Raw genomic sequence first — 23730 nt, 5'->3', positions numbered from 1 at the left:
ACCTCTTTGAACTTTATGTTAGATGATTCTCCACCTTCAATTTTCACCTTTTCATTAACCTTCACCACGGTCTTTTCCAAACCTTGACCATACGGATATCTGTATATATACATACAGATATTGTAGAAAGTGAGAATTTTCATCCAAAGTTGCCGTTCTTTTCTGCCTGTAAGTTTGAATAGACATATGGCTGAATTAACACGTTAGCATGATAAGCTTTGTTGATGGCACAGCTGTCGGATTGAACTTGATTATACAAATGGACCCAATACAGTGGAACTGCCATTGTGTGTGTGTAAGGAATAAAGGAATATGACTGGAGCACACTCAGAAAAAGCATGGACAGTGGAAATGGAGATTATAGTTTGTATGGATTTTTTAGGAATTTATTTTAAGTGACATGAAGTCAAGCTGAGGGAATCGGCAAATGTCTTACAGCTGCTGGTCAGGCCTAACCCTTGTGGGTGTTTGATGGATCAAATAGATTTTGGGTAGAGTATCACTTAAATGGGTCCTTATTGCCTACATGCCTACTCCAGGATCTGTCTGCAGCTGATTTATTTACTTTCATGACTTCAGCTAAGTCTGGTCTGCACTGCAGTCGGAATAGCCGTGTCTGGTCCGTGTTACCTAACACGCTTAACTCTGCCAATCTGCCCTGCGCAGCATCACCCACACGACTTTATGCGCTGATCTTGATCTATGTTTGTGTTTTTTCAGTGGGCCCAAAATTCAGAAAATTACCTTAAAGCGTCGCCCCGCTCTGGTCTGGCTGGTAAACCTCATTAAAATGTTATTTAGTAGGCTCGGGGAGGGGGCTTGCCGCAGGGAAACATTAGCAGTTCCACTTCAGCACAACCATAAAGTCAAGTCAATCAGTGATTTGACATGGCAGACCACCAAATGTATATTATTTTCACCAGCCACAATATGCATAAATATGCTGCTTGAGTAATGCAATGAGCACATGGAGGTTCTGGTCATATACCTGCCTGTAAATGAGGCAGTGTGTGAAGGAGCTGTGAGTGGAAGCAGCTGTCACTTGTTATTTATGGTCGACGGGCGGAGATCACGCTGGTTTGTCATAGCCCCGTTTATTTTTACTTCTCTTATTCTGCTTTGGCTCGCCTCTGACAGCGACTGTATCTGTTAAAAATGAAGTGTCAGTCCCCATTCAGGGTTTCCAGACATGGTGCTTGTTCGTTTCTGCCTGCAGTATTATTGCCAAGCTTGGTGTCTCCAAATTTGTCCGTTTTCCTAATCTCTACATACTTTGCAGTAAATACTTTCACCACTTATTTTATCGGTGTGGTTTCTTTCTTTCTTTCTTTTTAGCAAACTGCAATTTGGCCAGTCACTTCTGATAATAAATGTGCATCCCTGTGCATAGCATAGGCTAGCTCTTTTCCCTGCTTCAGGTCTTTATGCTAAGCTAAGCTTTACGCTAATCCCATCCTGTCCAGCTTTGTACTCTATGCACAGAGTGACATTGGTATCAGACTTCTCATCTCACGCAAGAAAGCAAAGAAGTGTATTTCCCAAAATGTCAAACTTTTCTCTGAGGGGTTTAAACAGATGCTCACCCAGCATCAAATACTCACCCAGCTCAGACTTAAACGTTTGCAGCTTCACGGAGAGCAGCGAAAAAGGCAGAATCAGCTTGGAGGTGAAGCTCTAGTAGAAAGTTCAGAAACCACTCCTGCAGCATACTTGACTTCCTTTCTGTCTTGTCGGTGTGTCACTGTAGTTCTAAACATTTTCATTTTCAAAATGGAGCTAATTACACTGCCTGCCTCCTACTCTTCCATTTTTGGGGGAATATTCAGTCTTTATTCCTCTTCCACAAAAGATTTTCCTCCTTATGATTTTTGAAAATCGATGCAAAAGGGCAGCTGTGGAAAGTATCTGTTCCTTGTTTTTTCATGGCTGACTGCTGATCTGCTGTAAAAGCATGATACATTGCTAACGGATACCGCATATTATAACATAACAAGCAGGACAATATTTCATTATAAAATTGTAGAGCAGTTATTGCTGTTGAAAGCCAATTATTACCAAGAGTGCAAACGCAGTTCATTGAAGATGCACCTGACTGAGGTGTGGACAGTGCTCGTACTCCTGCTGTTTGATGTGCTTGCAGGTGACTGACAGGGATGAGTGTGTGCACGTAGTTGTTGCGTGGAGGCTGAAGGTGTTGCTGACTGGCAGAGGTTTAATTAGTCTCATGGTTGGCACTCCTTGCCCTGAAGTGGCTCTCTATGGCTTCATCGTCCTCATTGAAAGTCAAGCCAAGCCTCAGATGCAAAAACAGACCCCGGAGAGTCAAACACTTGTGTGTGTGTTTACCCAGTGTGTGTGTGTTATCAGACTAAAAGGCTCTCTGGATTTTTTGTGGGCATCTTCAAGTGCTTGAAACATGATAAAAGAAAGACCTTGATGCTGCCCTGATGCCCCACAGCGGCATGGCTGGCGTTTACACTGCCAGGCAGACCTTCTATGGACCTGACTAAAGATCCCCAGCCAGCGCACACACACCTAATCGTTTAGCTCAGGCCTTGGGAATCTTGGCACAAACGCACACACCCACACACAGTGAAAGCCTGATGACAGAGTGGTGTGCAGAGGTGGCAGCTTCCAGAGTAGTGGCTAATGTCTTGCTGGTGGAGAAACGGTCTGTAGTTTTAAAAAAGACAAGTGGGTGCAGCACAGGGATTTATTTAAGTGCAAAATTCCTCCAGGTTGAGGAAGCTGTTTTGTGTTGGTACAGGTCAGGTTGCATCATTGACTAATCCTGTGAAATTAGAAATATGATGCAGAAATCAAGTATCTAGAAAATGTAGTTCACAACATGTCCTTCATCAAATATGTCCTTCATTGTTTGGTAACAGTACATAAGTTGTCTTCGAAAGAGTGGAGTGTCTTCTCAACTTGCAGTAGCAAGTCGGTAGGAGAGATGAAAGTGCACAAGGGTGAGAACTAATGTCTGAATTATGTTGAGGTCGACTAATCTTGTCCTAGAGTGTTTTTCCCGTGAAATCATTCCTCGTTTCATGAACCATGTAGTTAATATGTCAGATTTAATGATCTATAATTAACTGTTGGGAGTTTTGAATGAGCTGGAAAATGTTGTGATTAGCCGTTTTCCATTTGGTTTCTCTAAACCATTAACAGACCCAGTGTCTGCTGCAATGGCTGGAAGGCGGGGTCGTATATATAGATTCATCAGCGCAAATGTGAATTTTGAGTTGATTTTAAATTATTTTGTCTCCTTGTTCATGCTGTAGGTCTGATGATATTTTTTTGTTCCACTGACTTTAACCTGAACTGCAAGCTAAAAAACACTGGGTGAAAAGTTGACCCATCTCGGGTCATTACAGCGTTGACGCAGTTACCCAGTGTCAGTGTTATTTTAACGTTACCGTTGGGTCACTGGGTCAAAACGAGCCTTCTGTTCAGCGCTTTTCTACCCATGTAAAATTTATGTCATAATGGGTCAATACACCCAAGTGGTATGGAGTAAAGTTAACCAAGTATTGCGTCATTGCTATATTGACCTCATACGGGGTCAGGTGTCAACTCAGTATTTTTTTCGTGTGTGTATGTTTTAATTCACTGGGATAATGAAGATACATTTTCATACACGTTGGCGGTGTGGCTCTATGGATGTCAGTCGGTCCACCACTTTTGTCCATTACCAAAATATCTATTGGATAGATTGCCATGATATGGTTCACAGACTCATGTTCTGGGGATGATTTGCAAGTCCTTGACTTTTCCTCTAGCGCCACCATGAGGTTGACGTCTGTGGCTTTGGCAGAGGGCCTTGAAGTTTGGCCCAGACATTGATTTCACTCTTGGATGAATTGTTAAAAACTCTAGCATGCTAACAGGCTAAACTAAGATGGTAAACAGGGTGAACATTATGCCTGCTAAACATCAGCATGTTAGCAATGTCACTGTGAGCATGTGAGCGTGCTGACTTTAGCATTTAGCTGAAGTACTGCTGAGAGCCATTAGCGTGGCTGGAGACTCTTAGTCTTGTTGACTTGCACAAAATAATGGCATCAAAGCAAGTCTATCATAGTGAACATAAAATACAAGTAATGTGAAAGGTATTACATTAATATTTCAAGTCCTTCAGGCAGTTTGTTTTATACTCTAATGGTCCAATCCACAGTCACTCCCTTAATCAGATAACAGCCGAGATAAACTGTAAAAACAAAGATCTAATCCTTTATCAGTCAGTCATCACATCATAAACTTCAAACAAGCCGTTTTTGCCGTACATCTTTATTAATGTATACATTATGTACAATAATAAGTTATATATACAGTTATACTTTGATTCGGTGATGAGTGTGTGTGTGTGTGTGTGTGTGTGTGTGTGTGTGTGTGTGTGTGTGTGTGTGTGTGTGTGTGTGTGTGTGTTTCTACATGTTCTGCTATACTGTGTGTGCTCCTGAGGTAAGTAATTCATGTTTGGCTTCTGTGTATCATCCTATCAGCATCATATATGTCAGACAAGATTGTGCCTGTCTGAAAACAGGGCTTGAGTCCATTTCATTTCAGTTCAGTCCACCAGTTAGATTATGTACAAAAGTTCAACAGCAAAGCCTGTTTTGAAATCGGATTGGATGAAGACGACCCTGCTTTAAAAGGCAGCATACGTAAATGTGAGCTTTTTATTTGCAGAGACGATGGTGATGGTAAAGAAAAACAAATTCTGAATACGTGCTTGATGAACATGCACGTTCATTAAGTTAAAGCACTGGAGTCCAGCCCCAGAGTTTGCAGCGTAAAATATGACCAAACACCTCAGAAAAGGGACTCAGCAGAGGGTGATGTGTTTGATGTTGTGCAGAGCAGCGACAGGACAGTGTGCTGACAGCATCAGGTATCAGATAAAGACCAGTCCTACTCTCAAGAAATGAGATCAAAGTAAGTCTTGGCATTGTTTGTTGGCCTTAGGCGCTGACTGCTGGATGTCGACCTACAGCATCTTCATCATCTGTTAAGGCCATCTATTAAAGATGAGCATTATCGTGAGGCTTGTCAAACATTTTAACTTGATGCTTATCAGAGCCACCCTCAGTCTGTACGTACAGCACTTAACCAGCTTCAGCTGCTTGTCAGAAGAGGGCAACCCACACAACTGCATATTTTTCTCATTTGCCATATTGGTCCCATAGGGGAGAGGGGAGCTTAAATCCTGTCTGAGCATGACTGAGCCGACCACAAAAGCTGAGTAAGGTCAGACGTTACAGGACAACCGTAGCACTGCTCCCACCGCGACCGGCTGCATTCTCGCACCGTTCACAGTGCAGCAACCCTGGAGGCAGTTAGTCATGCCTCTACTGTGGCATCTCTCTTTTTTAATGCATGGTTTTACAGCTTTTCCACTGGGCTTTCAGCGGTTAAGTGGCCCTAAATGCTTAATTGGGTGCTGGAAATCACAGGCACTTTGCACCCGCTCTGTAAACCGCAACACTTCAGCCTATTAGGGGCCCAAGGAGCCACACGCCAAATAATTAGGGCTGGCGGCAGTGCTAGACCGCAGCATTGGGGTAAAAGGGGAAAAAATGGGGAGAGGAAGAGTTATGAGGCGGGTGGGTCATAGACTGGGTCACTGCTGAGGAAGTAGTTGCAGTAAGAGAGTGGGTTGGTCTGTGTGTTAAAGATGGGGAAAGTGGATTTACATGTGTGTTTAGGCAGACCATAAGCAGCAGTCATGTATCGTATGGGATAACACTAAACACACCAGCTAAAACGCTTCAATGTGTTTTGGGGCTTTTTAATATAAATGACTGGCTGAACTTTTCTGTAAACTTTATCTGTTTGCGATCAGTGTTTCCACATTCAACACACATATGGTGATCACTTAATAGAGCTGAGTCAGTGTTTTAGAGCAAACATTGCAGAATCGTTTTAAGCATTTTGTTAAAAATACCAACATGATGTCTTTCGGTAACTCTCAAAAATGGAAAGTTCTGTCATGTTGACTGCAGTTGTGTGAACGTTGGTGACAACCCGAGACAAATGGGGGTTGTCCCCAAGTTTTAGTATTTCCAGCTGTGCATGATGGTTGCTCTTATCTGCTGTCTTTCCTGTGCGATAACAGCACATGCGAAGTTATGAATGTTAGCTGATGCTGCGGTCAAACCAGATCGCTTCCTCTATACGGACACAAACGTCTAGTTGTGTCAGCCGTGGGGGATGAACCAGAAGGTTTTGGACCGGATCAGAAGGTTCAGTGAGAGGACAACTAAGAAGGCATCCTCATTCCTCCCACTTACAATGCAGTGTTACTCCATTGCGCCCACAAGAAAGGCACTTCATTGGTGCTGCTGCAGACTAAAAGCTGTCACTGGTGCGTCCGGCGCACAGTAAATCGAGCTATTTTTGGCTGAAATTCCTTAGCATCTGAGAAAGGACAGGAATTAATTCTGGTTATTCGTGCAGAGGAGAAATTATCTGAACTGGCAAACTAGAGAATGATCTTAATCTTTGGTCTCTGATTCTTGTCTTTCTCAAACTCTGTAGTGGTTTAGAAAGGCAGAAGATGAAGGCCACGCAAAGAATTTCAGATTACGAGCTTCTTGACAGAGAAGACCCATAGTAGAAAAAAAGGATTGTGCACAGGGAGGTCCACTGACATTCTTCATGTGATGGGGGTAAGGTGTATACTGTGTATGTGCTGTCCTCAGGGCAGTATCTGTCCCTACATACATGTATACTGTAAGGCATCCAAGTCTCTGCTCCACCACATGTTTAGACGCTGGCGCAGCGCTGGGATGGGGATGAGCATGGGGACGGACACACCAGCTGGCTGTGAAAGCTGCTGATGCCCTGCCGTCCGACAGCCGCCGCCATCTCACTGGTGCCCAGAACGTCCGAGCAGAGCGACTCCACGGCGTCCAGCCTCTCGATCTGTACCAGGCGGGTCAGGAGATCGGGGATGCTGTAGCCCGCCGTGCTCACTCTCTCGAAGAGCTGCAGGCCGTCGCTCATGCCACCGATCTCGTCGCGCTTCAGCCCGAAGCTCTCGGCCAGATGCCTCCACGTCTTCACCACGGCCGCCTCGCTGCTGTAGGAGGAGCTCAGCATGCGGCTGGCCTTCTCCAGGCAGTCGAAGGGAAGCTCAGTGGGGCTCAGGCCTGGAGGGAGACAGGAGTGTTCCAGCTCACTATTACGCAAATATAGTAAATTACATCAAGACTTAAATAAAATTTGTAGCCATGCTAATGTCTTGGCTATAGGGGACATCCATGGCGTTCGGTTGGTTGGTCCACCACTTTGGTATTTGATGGACTGTGGTGAAATTCAGCACAGATATTAAGGTGCCCAGAGAATATCCTAAAGACTTTTGGGATCCTCTGACATGGTAAACATTATACCAGCTCAACATCAACATGTTAGCATTGTCATTGTGAACGTATTAGCAAGCTGACATTAGCATTTAGCAGAGCATGCTGCTGGCGTGGCAGTGCTCGTTTGTCCTTTGCTCACCCTCACAGGACAATGTCATACTTTCAAGGACTTCAGTTAAAACATGGATGAAGTATTTAGTTAATATAGTTATAGGTAGTATTTCCATCCAGCTGCTGTTTTCTTGTTTAGATGTTGGTATTTGTCATCCAGTGTCCCTGCACTGTTGTTTGATTCTATCAGAAAAGATGCCTCTTTACACATTATTTCTTTAACATCCAGCGTATACATGCACACCTTATCTTCTTTACCAGCTTACTTATTGCTCAAGTCTGAATTTTGTCTGCTTGTGGGAAAACATGCCCGTGGAGTGAGGTACTGACTTCTTTCCGAAGCAGCTTCGCTTCCTGAAGCAATTTTCCTGAAAATTATATTTCTCACTTCAACGCAGACATAGCACTTCATAAAAAGAGCTCATCTTCACTAGAAACAAATAAAATGCCCCCACAGTGTTGTCAGAAAGACAGAAGAAGAAGGCTTTGTAAGATGGATGTTGTCATACATGGAAGAGAAACTCACCCTCCGTCACATTGCAGGCTCTGGTGTACAGATCCAAGATCTTTTTCCTTCGACTCTGCAGCATCTGTGTAGTAAAAAATAAATAACAGCAGTAATAAATATGTGATTTCCAGATGAAAATGAACTGAGGATCTGTTCATGATCATATTATTTCCAGTAATGTTTTAAAAGCTCCATCTTCCTACCCCTGGGGTTTTATTGTTGTTGTTGATTGCGTTCACACTACTGATGTGGTTGGTGCTGGTGATGTGGTTGACATTGCCAATGTGGTTGGGACCCGGGATGTTATTGGCCTCGGCGGCTGCAATGGTGGGCGTCCCGTCGCAGGCCCGCTCACGGTCCAAGAGGCCCAGAGAAAGCAGGCAGAGGTCGGGCTTGTTTCCCAGGTTGACGAGGCACAGGTTGGGGTTGTTGGTCTCGGCTGATCCTTGCTTCTCCGACGCCGCCTCCTCGTCGCTGTCGATGCTGCGGCTCAACAGCTGCTCGTTCTCTGATGATGCGTCATTTTCGCTGCACACAAAGGAAACACAAATTTGAACATCCTGTGTTGTACATGTGCACATACTCACTGGTACTCCATAAAACACTTCAAATGTATCTGAACCTCCAGTCGCTCGACTCTTAGTACCTATTACGTGTGCATGATAAGCATTATAGATGGTATGTTTTTGTTGGTAGGTGTGTCTACACAGCACTGCGATGGTGTTGTAATGCTGCACACAAGAACATTAATGCTTTCATAACCATATTTTAGTAGACTGCACTCAAAATTGATTTAGTAGTTTTGGAAAATGTGCTTATCCAAATCATACACTCCTCTAACACCTCAAAAGCTCACTATTAACATGTTATGTCTTTTTTATTCAATCCCCTACGTATGAAAACAAGAAACTGTGGTTTTATGGGGTGTTGTGTGGACTGGATTATTTCATGGACGGGTGCATTGACTTCCAGGACCTTTTCGAGGTGGGTTTATACCTTTGGATGGAGCCAAGCAAGCTGTTTCATCCTGTTTCTACTCTTTATGCTCAGCTATATAGCCATGCATATGCACTAATTCTGCTTCTAGGAATCAAAATAACTGCAGTATACATGGTTTTTCATGCCGTACTTCACACTGTAGTGCGGTGAGGGACTGCTGAGACTCGTGTCTTTGCAAACATGAACTTTGACAAATTAAAAATGAGCAGGAGAAGAATGCTGCTGTTGTTGCCATAGCTGCTGATGTTTCTAAGCTGTTCCTGTGATTGACTGAAATAGCCCTGCGTTTTACCACATGATACCATGTAATATCATTTTATTACCCGTCCTCTTCCTCCCTGTGCCTGCTCTGGATTTTCTCCCAAAAGCACCTTGTTGAAAGAAATGCTCACAGAATGCCATTGTTTCACAGTCCCATGCTCTTTTCCTCAACACACAAAAACAAAATGGCATTGTTTCCCGGACATCTAACACCCACTCTGGCAGCTAAAGCAGTGAGTTAGCACATCCTCTGGCATGCTGCTATACCACACTGTTTACTGCTATTGATGCTGAGGAGCGTGCGTATGTGCATGTGTAGCTCATCCATTCTCTCATTTACATCCTCTCCTATATATTGGAACAGCATATCAATCTAACCATGTTCACCACGGGCACTGTAACGCTCGAGCACAATGGCTCACTGTAGGTTTGTGTGCAATACTGTATGCTTTCAAGTGTTCCCACACTTCTCTCTGCACATTAGACGCTAGTGCCCATAAAGCAGCATTGTCTGCATGTGGGGGATGAGATGTATGCAGAACAGCGAAGGTGAGAAAACTGTCGGTCTTTTGTTGTCTGCCAGGACGTGTTTTCACCTGGCGGTGGTTTTAGGCGAAGCCTGGAATAAATACCCCTATCCACGTCGACAGCTACCCCCTCTGTCATACTCTCAGGGTTTGCCAGGCTTCAGGGCTCATCAGCGCTATCTCACACCCCCCCAACCCACCTCTCTGCCTGCTCCAAAGCCACATAATGGCTCTGTGCTTCATTAAAGGCAAAGAACCTCAACTAAACTTGCTTTTTACATGCCTCACACACGCACACACACACACGCACACACACAAACACACACACACACGCACACACATAGATACAGTGAAAAAAAGGCCAGCAGCAATGCTGCGACTACTGCAGTGACTTGTTCTGTGGTGGCTTAATTATGGGCAGATGCTGAAAAAAATTACAAAAGCTTCTTTCTGTTGTGCAAAGTCTCTGTGACGCCACATATAAACACACACACACACACACACACACACACGCTCAAAGATAAGTGCACAAATGCACTTCACTGAACAATAAGCACAAAATGATGTATTAATAACCTAATTACACACACGCTCAACTGAGAATTTGAATGTTAAAATGCTGCTGGATGCTCGTGTAGGTTTTTAAAGGAAAAAATGGTGGTTTAATCTGGGTTTTTGTGATAAGAAAAAACCTGTAAATCACTTCAACAACCTCAGCGGATGAACTAAATAATGGAAAGCTAAAGAAGAAAACATTTTGATTTGTTTACCCTTTTGTCAAACTCCATCATTTCAAGGCTTCGTGCTTCTCTCACCTCACCCGCCACCTTTAGCAACGTGCCCTCATGCTGATCAGTAAAGGCTCTTAACTTCCATTGAGAATCTTATTCTGTGTCCTTGATGTTTTCTGCACCGCCAAGCTGATAACATGCGCTCAGCGCTGTGCTGAAGGTGTTTGGGACTCACCTTTTCACCGTCTTCTGAGGAGGAGCTTTTAGTTTGTCAAACTCCTCTTTCTCTGAGTAGATCACCACATTATCTAAGAGAGAAAAAGAAAGGATGTACAGGTTTATAGCTGTTTTTTTTTCCTCACAGAGGCAGAAAACACAGAGAAAAGTCAGTAATAATAACACTGCAAATGTATTCAAACACATGTGATTATTTCATGTAAGAAAAACCACAATTTTCTCAACTTCTCTAAACATCTGCAGGGACTAGTTTTGATTTAAAGACTCACACCTTTGCTGAATGGCGGCCACTGTGGCAACAAGAGGCAATGACAGCTTCATTTCCTAAAATTCCTATTTGCATCTCGAGTGTTTTTCTTCTTCCATATTCTCACTCTGTTAGTGAATGTGCATGCCTCATTCTGGTATGTCACCAACCGTTCGTGTGCAAAGGTCACACTTTGAAAGTCTAATGAAAACTTATCAAAATGCGAGCGCGGCACGTTATAGTTGAGTAATGCAAACTTGTAGATGTAAATGAAGAAAACGCTGATGATTACGTGGGCTCTGATCGTTTATCGCTAAGCAAAACCGGATCAAACCTACTTGTTTTAATAGCTGTTGGCACTGGAGCTGGAGCACACAAAAGAAAACAGATTCCTGAGGCTAAAGGGATTTACACCTCGAACAGAAGAACTGCAGTCAGAGTGATGTATAAAATGATTACAGCGACTATTATGTGAAATTGCACTTGCATCATGGATACTGATAGGGATAGACAGTGTAATGAGTGAATACCTGGTGGAACAAATTCTGTGTGTGTGTGTATGTGTGTGTGTGCGCGCGCGTATTTAAGCGCCTGTGTCTTTCATCTCACAACCTTATTAAGTCAGTGTCTGCATGAGTGACAGCTAGCTCCGGTAGAGCTCCGAGCAATGGGCTTCTCTCCCACACACACACACACACACACACTGAGCATTGAGTAACAATGCAGACATTTACTTTCTAATTGTACTATAACTACTTTATCATGTTTTTTTTTATTAAGAAGTTAGCAACCTTTGTGGCACCACATAATGTGTCTCTGGCCACAGCTGCATTACGTGTGTGCGTGCGTGCGTGTGTGTGTGTGTGTGTGTGTGTGTGTGTGCTCTCATTCACACCACGTGTAAGCGGTTAGTCAGTCAGTCTGGGAGTGAAATTGAACAGAGCATCATTGTCAGGAGAAATGGCGCCTAAAGCGATGTATGGCTTTAGCTTTGGAAGCTTCACATTCCACCATGATGTCCTCATCATGCTGCAGGTCTGTCAGCCTACACACACACACACACACACACACACACACAATCCACAAGCACACACTGCATTTGCATACATTATGTTACAAATCATAAATATGCACATATGAACCCGACTGGCACACTGAGCCAACGCTGTTTTTAGCTTCGAGATGTGATTCAGTCTGATTTGATGAGATGATTCGGTTTGTTTGGTTACACATTTAATATAGATTTAATCAGCGCTGCGCTGGTTGTTGGAGGGCAGATCGTAACATGAACTAAGAGTTCAAGTGTCACATAATTCATACACACATGCTGCACTAGACTCTTCTGCCCTGAGTTCAGTTTGAAGGGAATCACTTTTTTAGCGTGAAATAATTACAAATACGTCTGAAATTTGCAGCTTCAGCATGAAAAAAACATTATCAGCCGAGCGCAGGGCACCACAGATAACACACAGTGATTGGGTTTAACAAGCAAACCACACATTCAGTTACCTGAATCGAGGCTGGAGAGGATTTCGCAGCAGGATTGAGTAGAATTACACACAGAGCTGGTCTAATCACTGCTGGGTGGTATCTGTTTGTGCCTCTGCTGACTGTAAAGCAAGTTGTGTGCTGTGTCACTGCGACTATTTTGGAGTCGTTTTATAGTCGTTAAAGCTAACGATGGAAAAACAACTAATTACAGTTTGTCTTGTTTCTACAATTATGAAGCCTGGTGTGATTTTGTACTATTCAGAGAGCATTTTTAAGTAGTTTAGGTATTAAATTGCATCTGTTATTAGGTATAGATTTTGTCGGCTCTTTTTTAGGGACAGTGGTAACGATCAGTTGGTGAATGCTGGCCTGTTTATTTTGACTGATATTAAAACACTCAGAATGTTAGAGAATAAGGACAGATGGTCTCTAATGTCACAAAATGATCCTAAGTTCATGCTTTACTTTGTTTCTGCAGTTTATTTTTGTTATTTTTCCAGGTTGAAAGAAGCTGTTTCAGCATATCTTCTGTCCTCTTCTCTATCCTTGTCCTCTGTCCTTGTACACAGTGCAGCATCTTTTATTGTACACCCTAAATTTAAGAATAAATAAACACTATTACTTAGCCTGGAGCTCAGTGGGTTCCTCACCTACTCGCAAGCCTTAACCTGATTTTTTTGGAGATTTATTACATTACATTATTACATTTATGTGTTTTTTCATTTAAATATCATCAACTTGTTCACAGAAAGCTGCATTCAAGGCCTCACCCTAACCTGAATATGCCTGATGGAGTCAAAGGCATTGCGAGGGTCTGCACCCATATGGCTGAAAACATGCAATATAGAATCAAGGTATAAATAACAAGATTACAAATGTTTCATGTAAACTCCATATCCGGAACATAATCAAAACCAAGATAAGGCTCTTAACCAGGACACCAGTGTGTGTGTGTGTGTGTGTGTGTGTGTGTGTGTGTGTGTGTGACCAAAAAATTGTTTTTCTTGCGCGAGACCCCCAATTATGAGGCCAGAATACACACTGGAGTTAAGTCAGTTAGTGAGAGACACCAAACAGGAAACCAGTAAGATGAATGCTGTGTGAGCTCATTAATTATTCAGTGTGTGTTTGTGCGTGTGTGTGTCATGTCTCACCAGGGACATCTTTCTTGTCTTCCTGTTTGTTGGTCTGGGCTTCCACTGCTTTCACAACTTGTCCAGAACAACATGCTGCAAACACACACAGAAGAGGAACGTCATAAATCATCAGTGTGTGTGCATGTGTGTGTGTGTTTGTGTGTGTGTTTATGTGTCTCTCTCTCTCACCCTGGCCACTTGGTTTGGCCTTCAGGATGTAAAACATAATGATGAGGACGATGGCGATGGCCATGATGAAAATGGTCGACATGGCGATAATGAGAGCCGTTGCGAGGTGACCTTGTCCGGTGGAATCTGAAACATGGGGGCGATGATGTAAAGGAGCGTTAATGATTTGTGTGTGTGTGAGAGAGAAAGAACAAGGACAACATATAAAGAATGGATGGATCAGGAGCTAGATGAGGCTTGCCTGTATATTTGTGGCGGTGTGTATTCTTTGCATACCTTTATGTTGGTGGGGGAACACAGTAGTGCTGCCGGGGTCAATTAGAGGTTTTTCTTTTGGCCCGCTGCTACCTGTGAAACACATGCACAGACACATTCGTTCAATCTTAGTTAGTTAACTGTGTTAATCTAAGGCAATATATATTCATTACGAGCAAAACCTTGGCCACGATCTTGGTACATATGTTTTCAACCTTGTGTTCAGATTAGAGATTCTAGTTCACTTCACGTGCATTTATTTGGGTTAAACATACAAATTTCAACAAACAAGCTGGCAAAACTGTGCTGGGAGATTCTCTTATTTGCTTTCTTGCTGAGAGTAAAATGAGCTACCGCTAGAGCAGCCGGTTAGCTTAGCTTAGCGCAAAGACTGGAAAAGCCAAATAGCTAGCGTCTGTCAGAAGTCATGATTAAACAAACAAGATGTAAAATGTAAATTACTGTGCTGTGCTGTGAGTTTTGTCCTGAGGACAGAGCTAGGCTAGCTGTTTCCCCAGGTTTCCAGTCTTTGTGCTAAGCTAAGCTAAGCGGCTGCTGGCTGTAAATACGTATTCACTGTACACACATGACAGTAGTATCAGTCTTCTCATTTAAATCTCTGCACGTAGGCGGCGAAGCACATTTCCCAAACCGTTGTCTCTTTAAAGCTGGATGAACGATGCTCCATGTTCCTCCAGAGATTACACATTTTAACAGGAGAGAGCACCAGAAATACTGTCTGGCTTGGACATTATTGCTTTGGCCTTGGATTTTACTGTCTCCCCCCAACATTGTTGCATGACATCATTCTGCAAGCAGTAAAATTTCACAAAAGCAAATTACATGCACTAACAGCAGTCTAAATGTCTTAACTCTTACTTCTCTCAGGCCGTCTCCCACCACAGTAAACAAACTGTTGCGCTGAGTATTGCGGACACAGGGAGGCAGCTCTCTGTCCACATTTCTTTCTTTCTCTTCCAATCACCCGCCCTCCCTCTTCTCCTCTGTCTCTGTGTCTGGATTATTCATCAACTGTTTTTCCTCTTTCCTAATGGAGCTGTAAACCCCTGGCAGCTCATAAATCAGCTCTTTTAATCAGTCTTTTATTTCACCAAGCTGATATGCTGTAGACCTCTTTGGCATGTGCCCTGCCGCTTCCCGTGGTCTCAGAGGCTCATGTCATCACACACACACACCCACGCGCACACACACATCAGTGCCCTGTGGCTGCAGACATTAACTCAGGGTATGTGTTTACACTCTCTGGATAAGGATATGAGCCTGAACTGGATTTCTGTTTAGAGTCTTGCGGTTTCATGTCTTAATCATGTCTCGCAGGCTGAAAACACACTGCAAAATGATAATTCTGCAGGGCAATCCGCACACTCAGGTCCAAACAAACTGAGAGGAGCAGAATTACAGAGCAGGAGATAAATTAAAAAAAATCAAAGCGTTTTTTGTTTGAAGTAAGAACTGTGATACCTCTGAAAGCAGGGATGAAGGGAAGGTTAACTTCTGATAAATACGTCCGTGTGAAATTGGGATATCAAGCCGCGTGTGCCCAGCGCCTCAATAGGTACGTAGAGGACAAATAAGACTCAAAATGCACCTTACCGTTTAACACAATTTAGGATTTGTGCTGATAGTGAAGAGGCCATCTTTTTCAGCATTTAGGTGTTTTGGTGCTTGCTTGGAAAATAGCAGTAAAAGTCACTAAAAACCAAAAGGCGACAGTGGAAATGGAGCGATGCCTACATAACGTCTGCCTGCCAAAGAGTAGCATCGGCGCATGCACTAACACGCTAATCATCTTTCTTTCTCATACCCACTGAAGTTTTAATTATCACACACACAGAGCGAGGCAGGAGCCATGGTAATTTACAGATTACATGGCGAGTGTCAGCCTGCCTTCACCCTGAGCGAGGAGAACTCCCAGCTTCCAGCTCGTTTTCTTATTTACTGTTGAGGGTACATTATTTATAAGTTCTGATCAAAAGAGGGTTTAATTAAAAGCGCACCGCAACCTGACTTAACAAATAGAGAGAAAGAGAGAATTCTCCAGACTAATCAAGCTTATTTTAGAAAACCACACGGCCTTAAGAGCTTGCTTTGATGAATCGTAGCTTCTAATTGGGAAGGTTTTCATATTCCTTATTGTCCCTATCATTGATATTACACATTAATTACCACTAAATCCACTTCATCAAAGGCTATTAATTCTTATTCTTGTCAGAAATCCTCTGACAGATGTTGTGCCTTTAAAATTTTTTGCCAAAAAAGTATGTCAATAAATGGTTCAAATCCTAAAGCTGGGCTGTTGGGAAATGTGATTATTTTCTTTCTTGGTGAGAATTAAATAAGAAGATTGATACCACTCTCATTTCTGGAAGCTAACACTAAATATGAATCTATAGTCAGCAGCAGGTTGAGTTAGCTTAGCATAAAGACTGAAAAGAAGGGAAAACGGCTAACCCGAATCCACCTACCAGCACACCTGAAGCTGACTAGTTAACACATGCACTGTTTGCTGTATAATAATAATAATAATAATAATAATTTAATTGCACTTCCCAAATAAGCTCAATAAATCTGAATACGCTGGGGATTTTTTTGTCCTGTTATATCGTCTTATTTGCTCTTCTTCACAGCATCATTCAATCATTTATTTTCATGCCTGGGAGAAACAATTAGGGTGCTGCTGAAAAGTAAGTGTTTATTCATACACACACACACACACACACACACACACACACATATTACTGCTCCCACTTCACACCCTCTCCCCTGCAGCCCCGGCTGCTTTTTGGGGTTTTCATCTTTCAAAACACACTCATTAAATATGACACAATGACAATAACATTCATTTCCGGGCTCTGCAATTACACTCAAAGGGGGTTTTGAGCAATTATGTGCCCATAAATATCATTAGCAGCAGTATGTATCAGTGAGGATCAAAAACACTGTTCAGATCCCGTTGACGTTCTCTCAATTTTGATCAGTGGGATCTATTTGTCACATCTGGACAAACCCACAGAGGGCACCGCAGGATGGTGAAAATATCCAGCTCCAGCTCTGTAATAAATACTCACTGACAGTTTTCCTTTCCTTTTCTTTTAAACTTACCAGCTTCCAGAAAATTGCTCACAATGTAAAATTACCTCAAAAGTCTATTAATCTCACCGGCACTGAAAGATTATTTTAAATTACCGTGACGGATTTTAAAACGAAAGGTTTGATAGCATGGATGTTTTTTGGCAGCGCAGGCAGCCATCTCCAGCATTTAATTATATTCTGATGGATGAAGTCTAATCATCTTCTCATTTTCATTATCTGAAGCTTCTTTTATATGAAAGAGAACACAAGATGACAATTCATTACATTTCACTTTTTAGATATTTATCTTTCTCTTTTCCAGACTGTCATTGAAAAAGTGACATCATTTAGTCAGTGAAGCCCTGTTCAAAGACAATACAAGAAGTAAGCAGAGGCAGAGCGAATACCTGGAGTAGGCAGCAGGAGGTTAATAGAAATAAATGAAACTGTGCTGTGCATGATGAATACAAAGGGAAAGAGGTGATAATTCATTTTAAAACTGATGAATGTAAGTTACACGTTAGTAACGGCAAGACGCCCCAAAGGGGACACAGTGACGATTGAGAAATAATTCAAATCCAACCACGAGGAAATGAAAAATACTGTAGAATAAAGTTAAATCTTTGAACCATGATGTCAGTAATGTATTCTGAAATCGCAGAGGCTGGGTTCCAACTTTCCCCAGCTTTATGGGCACAGCACAAACTGTGTCCATTATCACTGCTGTCAAATCTAAAATCTGCAAAATATCAGAAATGTGTTGAAAGGCATCTAAGCCTTGAGTCCAAGAAAGTTGGGATGTGATAATGTGCTAATCCTTCAAATGAAAACAGTAGAAAGACAATATATTCAATGTTTTATCTCATCTACTTCATTGATTTTTGTAAATATCTGCTTATACTGAATTTGATGCAGCAACACATTTCAAACACTATGGGACAGCAGCAACTAAAGACTGGGAAAGTCGTGAAATGCTCCAAAAACATCTGAGCATTTCACAGGTAAACAGGTTCATTGATAACAGGTGAGTATCATGATTGGATTTGAAAGCGGCATCCTGGAAAGGCTCAGTCGTTCATGAGTAAGGATGGAGCGAGGTTCACTACTTTGTGAACATATGATTAAGGATGTTACTACAATGACTCACTTTAGGAAAAACTCTGGGTTGTACAAACTGTAGACAAAATTCATTGCTTCATAGATCGATGTGAGAAAATGAATCAGACCAGGAATCATTCCCGCTCTGTGTCGAAAGTGTGAAGAAATGTTTATGAAGTGTGGAGGCTGATAGTGGATGGGAAATGGAAAAATGGAGACAACCTCTGGTAAATATTATTGTCCAGAGATGCGGTCACGCATGCACACGCACTCACACACACATGTATCCACACACAGTGTCAGGTATGCAGGGTAATCAGTGAGGCAATGAGGTTATGGATGAGCTGCCAAATGCCCCCCTGGAGCCAGGAAAGCAGAGATGCGGGGAGGGGAGGTGGGCTATTCGCTTCCTCTGTGTCTATCAACGAGGCCTGCTGACAGGGGAGGACAGTGACCAGAGGGTCTGGAAGAACTCAGCACAACCTCCGACCTCCGAGTGTTCCCTCAAACTAAATCCAGGCTTTCAACATCTGCCCAGCCCGTCCTCTATTTCCTTTCATTTACACAGAAAACTTTAACGTTTGCTCGCTTTTAATTCAACGGAAACCAGGTCAGTGTTTGGACAGACAAAGCTGTGAAGATAAACGCTGAAAGGGAATTCATAGTTGAAAGGAGACTAAAAAGAGAGGCTGCGAGGAAACAAGCGGAAGTGAGGGGAGGGAGAAAATGAAACGGTGCAGAGGTCTTACATTCCTTGGTGTTCCGCGGTGCGTTCTGGCAGGAGTGGCAGACCATCCCATAGAGGTTCCTGGGTCTGTTTTCCAGCATGTAATACCTGGAGGATGGCAAATACATGTTAGACTATATAATTAGATTACACCAGACCTGGTTAGGCCTACTGGTAACTTAAGAGATGGATCGTTTCGGAGAAATCAGCTGTAAAGAAGAGGATCGGAAGGATTTAGATAAAAACTGCTTTATTAAACATTGGCAAGTAATCTGCAAGCATGGCAGGTGCGCATATGGTACGTGGCGTCCCCATCGTTTAGACATGAAGAAGCAGCTGAGGTGAAAAGTTTGAATTAGAGAAGAAATGTGCATAATTGATGCCCTAAAGGCGCTAAACATGACTTGGTTCATATTATCGCCCTGAGTCATGAGGTGTTTATGAGAGGAAGGGAGAGGGGCAGGCGGTGAATGACTGGGTGAGGTATTAAATCATTTAGGCCTGAGAACATTATGAAAAGATAATATTGCAGCATGCAGGTTATGAATTGGTGCTTCATGCGCATATTAATTCATTTATGGATAGGCTTGATTGATTTTGGATTTCTGCCATTAGACATTAGTCACTGCACAAACACACAATTACAAATGTTGAACAGATCCGAACACTTCATGACGATGAGCAAAAACATCGTCTGACTCATTCACGATGATGTACGACACGTTATGTAAATGCTCCACGGAGAATATTCTAAACCGTTTGATACGATCACATACAGAAAGGCTGCATCACATTTGCAGATGTTTGCAAGTTGCATTAAATCCTTAGAAAAATGTAGCAAACTGTTTAGAAGGTGGACAGACACAAAAATCTCACCCTCTGTCAAGTCGTTAAAGCAAAACAGTTGCAAAACAAGAAGAGCTGAGGTCATACTTTGTTGCACATTCAGATAAAAAGCACAAAATGTTCGCTAATCAGTAACAAATGATCTTCCAGAGCTCTTAAAAATATTACATATGCTGTATGGAAGATAATATATTACAATTATTATCACCACCTGTGATGCACTCTTACTTATTATTAAGAAATAACGTATCATTGATAATGATGACAAATTAATTGAGTCCACATGAGCTAACTGCTTAATAATGGCTTATAAACATTAATTATTTTCAAGTGCTACTGAAGTTGGTCACAGGGAAACCAGCGGATAAACACATCTGTCACGACAGACTCATCCTCATGTTCCTCCAGGTCTTTAGATGCAGGCTTTAACAGGCCTGTTCTGCTCTGCGTCAAACATGTGTGGACCAAGACCCATACATACGGCATCTAAAGCGCAGATACAGACGCAGACATGACCAAACTCAGGGTTCCTGAACGCACTCGTTCCTGCCACAATCACACTAATCAAAAGCAAAAACATCCTGTGAAAGAGAGAGCCAAGAAAAGTAGAAGGCGGAAGAGCAGCATCCAGATTGATGACAAGAGGAGGAGATTTCAACATTAAACTCTCTCTGTCGAAGTGGGAGGGTTATCCAATAGCCCCAAATCATGAATCTCTCATATTTATGCCAATTCCTTCAAGACTTACTTAATTATACGCTGCCTACATTCAATCATAGATATCAGATGAAATACGATTCAGGAAAGTAATCAAACATCGATGTGTAAAATATCCATCGCACAGCGGGAGATCCAAATATTTAACATGCTGAACGCGGCGAGACCCAAAAGTTTGGTGTTGACATCACAACCAATCAGTCAGTTCCTCCAGAGAGGCAAGAGGAGGGGGAGTGATGGATGATGGGAAGGACGAGCGAGGAAGAGGAGGACAGGAGGGTCTGGTAATGTTTAAACGGCCCTTATTGACTTAATATTTTGAATTGACGGAGGGGGCATCCAGCTGTCATGTGCAAATGGAGAAGTTTAGGATTTAGTGCGTGTTTGCACACAAAGGGAGTCAGTGTACTGAAATGAAGACAACAGGGTGGTCCGTCCATGTCAACTCAGGCTACGCCAAAGAAAGTGTTGTACTGACTGATGGACATGTATATTCAGCATATATAGTCCTCAGTACATTAAAATCTGAAGCAACGTGCCATCTTTTCTTCAGTCTATTCCCAATCGAACGCAGCAGAGTCGTGCTGACAGATGATTTTGTTTCCGTTAGTTGTCTTTTACAAGCGTCCTCTCCCACTGAACCACGAGTATTCCTGAAGGTTTACTTTCAAGTCAAGGTGCCATAACTTTTCCAAAATGCTGCTGTTGTTGGTGCATGTCAGAACGCATCTGCCCGAATGCTTCCTGTGAGGCATGTAACCAGGACACCTTCTGTGGTTATTTTGTGTAACGCTCACACAAACGCTTTTGTGGAAATCAACAATTGGTTTAGTTTCATGTAACTAGAGATATCTTAAGTGTGCTTTTAAATATTAGTGTGACAGAGGACTTTGCAATGAGTGGGTCCCTGTTCTGTTTGTTTCTCGCAGCAGAAACGTCCAAAGAAATGCAGCAAAGCACTGAGAAAAGGAAGAAAGTAAGTAGGCTATTAGCAAGTAAATGTAAATGTACACAATGCAAGTTTAACATGTTCAAAAAAATTGGCTTTGCTTGCATTTAAATAGGCGTTTAGCTGCATTAACCTCAGAACTAATATCCATATGAACACCATCTTCAATGATATCTTGATGACAGATTTGAACAGCAACAGCCTTTACGGCTCCTTGCACCTTTTATGCAAAGCATTGCACCATAAGCTGCTTCAGTGGCGCTTCTTTGTGTGCGAGTAATATTACAAGGATGTTCAATGTCTGCTGCCTTTTTGTTTTTAAGCTGTGTTGTAGAAAATGGGTTTTGTGTTGTTTACCCTGGCAAGCAGGGTCCACACTCCGCGTCGCTTTCTGGAGTTCCCGCTATGCGAACGGTGGCTTTGTAGAGGGCGTCACAGTCTTTATGCCGTCTGCAGATCTCATACTTCCCTTTGGAATATTTCCCCTGTGGGCACGGCACGCAGGCGAAGTCCTCATCCTTCACGCCGTAGCCGCAATTCTGCAGGACACACACAAACATAAACATACAGACACATTTTGTTTAACATTTCTCTCCTACAGTTGACATCATGTTACTCTAAATGAACTCGACACTCTTCAGATCAGTGAGATGATTTTCAACTGTGCCGTGGACACACAATGTCATAAACAGCACACCGCACACACTCGTAAACACACATCTGTTTCTATCCATCTCCTTAGCAAATCTGGCATTACTGTTTTGAGATGACAAAAGAGTCATCTGATTGGTCACAGAGGTCCCTGTGTGTGTGTGTCTGTGTGTGTCTGTGTTATCATGTATTACTTACATTGTGGGGACATATATGTGTTTACATAGTCACATTGCAGGGACCCTTCATGTAGTCCTTATGGGGACAACATGCAAATAGAGTCCTTATAGGGACAACATGCAAGTCCCTGCAATGTAAGTCATTAAATTGTAGGGCTTAAGGTTAGGATAAGTTTTAGGTTTAGGTTTTTGTTATGGTTAGGGTCGATCAAGTAGAGGTTATGGTAAGTCTCCAGGAAATTTAATGTCCCCAAAAGTGATGGAAACGCGATGGTTTGTGTGTGTGTGTGTGTGTGTGTGTGTGTGTGTGTGTGTGTGTGTGTACTTGTACAGCTATCTTTGTCAGAACCAGTTTCAGAGTGAGGACATTCTCAGAAAGACAGCACATTTTCACCAATCCTCACTTTTGGACCGACCTTCAAATGCCTGTTTGAGGGTTGAGACTTGGTTTTGAGGGTTAGGTTTGAATTAGGTTTAGATTAGGGGTCAGGGTTCAGTTGTAATGGTTAAGATTAGGGTAATGGGCTCAGGAATGCTAATGTCACAGAGTGTCCTCACAAGGATAGACATATACATGGCGGTTGGTGTGTGTGTGCAGCTTTCCGTGCCTGTTAGTGTTTAAGGATGACCAACTCATCATTCTGTCTTCTACCATCGATCTCCTCCTTTCTCCGCATGTTAATTCCCCACAGTGGGAAGACTGAACAACAGGCCACACACGCACAAACACAAACACACACACACACACACACACACACACACACACACACACACACACACACACACACACACACACACACTCTCTCTGTCTTTTTTGCCCCCTCTCTTTCATCTTTCATTTCCCTCTCTCTTTCATCTGTCTATTAAAAGAAGCCAGTGCCTCTTAGCTTTGGGCTACAGCAGAGAAATCTGATATTTCTTCCCTTCTGTTTGACGTCCGAAAGTCTCGGTGTGATTGTTTGATATAAAACTGGGCTCAGCTATCGGCAACATCTTGTCGCTTTGGGTTAAAGCCCGCTTTGGATCTTTTGTACACAGGATCACCGTGGCTCTGCTTCTGTTTGTTCATGCAAAGCTGTTCCGATTGAAAGCGTCTTTCTTTTCAAAGCAAATTTGTCACCTTTGAATCTTGCATGTCATAAATCTAAGAGGTAAGGGAGGTAGAGAATAAGCTAGAATTGACAGCAAACAAGGAGTATTTGGGCATTTTTTGCCTTTATTTTGAAAGTTGACAAGGCAAAGATGGTGAATGCGGTCCCCCCATGGAGCATATTCTCAATTCAAGCTGCTTTGAAACTTCAGCTCCCAACTCTTTAATATTTCCTCACCTTGCCATCGCTTTCATCCCTCAATAAAAGTTAGGAAATCAGTAATATAGTCCTACTTCAGTGTTACATCCACAGCTAAAGCT

General features: G+C 42.6%; 1 protein-coding gene across 3 annotated transcripts in view; it reads right to left on the bottom strand.

Moving 5' to 3' along the window:
- Positions 1 to 4279: 4279 nt before the first annotated feature.
- edar (ectodysplasin A receptor) overlaps positions 4280 to 23730 on the bottom strand; it is a 40219-nt gene continuing 20768 nt past the window's right edge. For 2 of the 3 annotated variants that reach the window (XM_070975921.1, XM_070975920.1), the window contains 9 exons: positions 21847 to 22028; positions 19000 to 19085; positions 14081 to 14152; positions 13805 to 13930; positions 13634 to 13708; positions 10740 to 10812; positions 8190 to 8514; positions 8005 to 8068; positions 4286 to 7154 (listed from right to left, as the gene is read on the bottom strand). In XM_070975921.1, coding sequence (XP_070832022.1) covers positions 6769 to 7154; positions 8005 to 8068; positions 8190 to 8514; positions 10740 to 10812; positions 13634 to 13708; positions 13805 to 13930; positions 14081 to 14152; positions 19000 to 19085; positions 21847 to 22028 — 1389 coding nt within the window. In that variant the 3' untranslated portion in view covers positions 4286 to 6768. Of the gene's footprint in view, positions 7155 to 8004; positions 8069 to 8189; positions 8515 to 10739; positions 10813 to 13633; positions 13709 to 13804; positions 13931 to 14080; positions 14153 to 18999; positions 19086 to 21846; positions 22029 to 23730 lie in introns of all 3 variants that reach the window. The other variant, XM_070975922.1, reaches the window with a different exon arrangement.

The sequence above is a fragment of the Chaetodon trifascialis genome, chromosome 12, assembly GCF_039877785.1.
Source record: "Chaetodon trifascialis isolate fChaTrf1 chromosome 12, fChaTrf1.hap1, whole genome shotgun sequence".
NCBI lineage: Eukaryota > Metazoa > Chordata > Actinopteri > Chaetodontiformes > Chaetodontidae > Chaetodon > Chaetodon trifascialis.
Note: the sequence above shows the minus strand (reverse complement) of the source record. Positions and strands in the feature narration are given on the sequence as shown.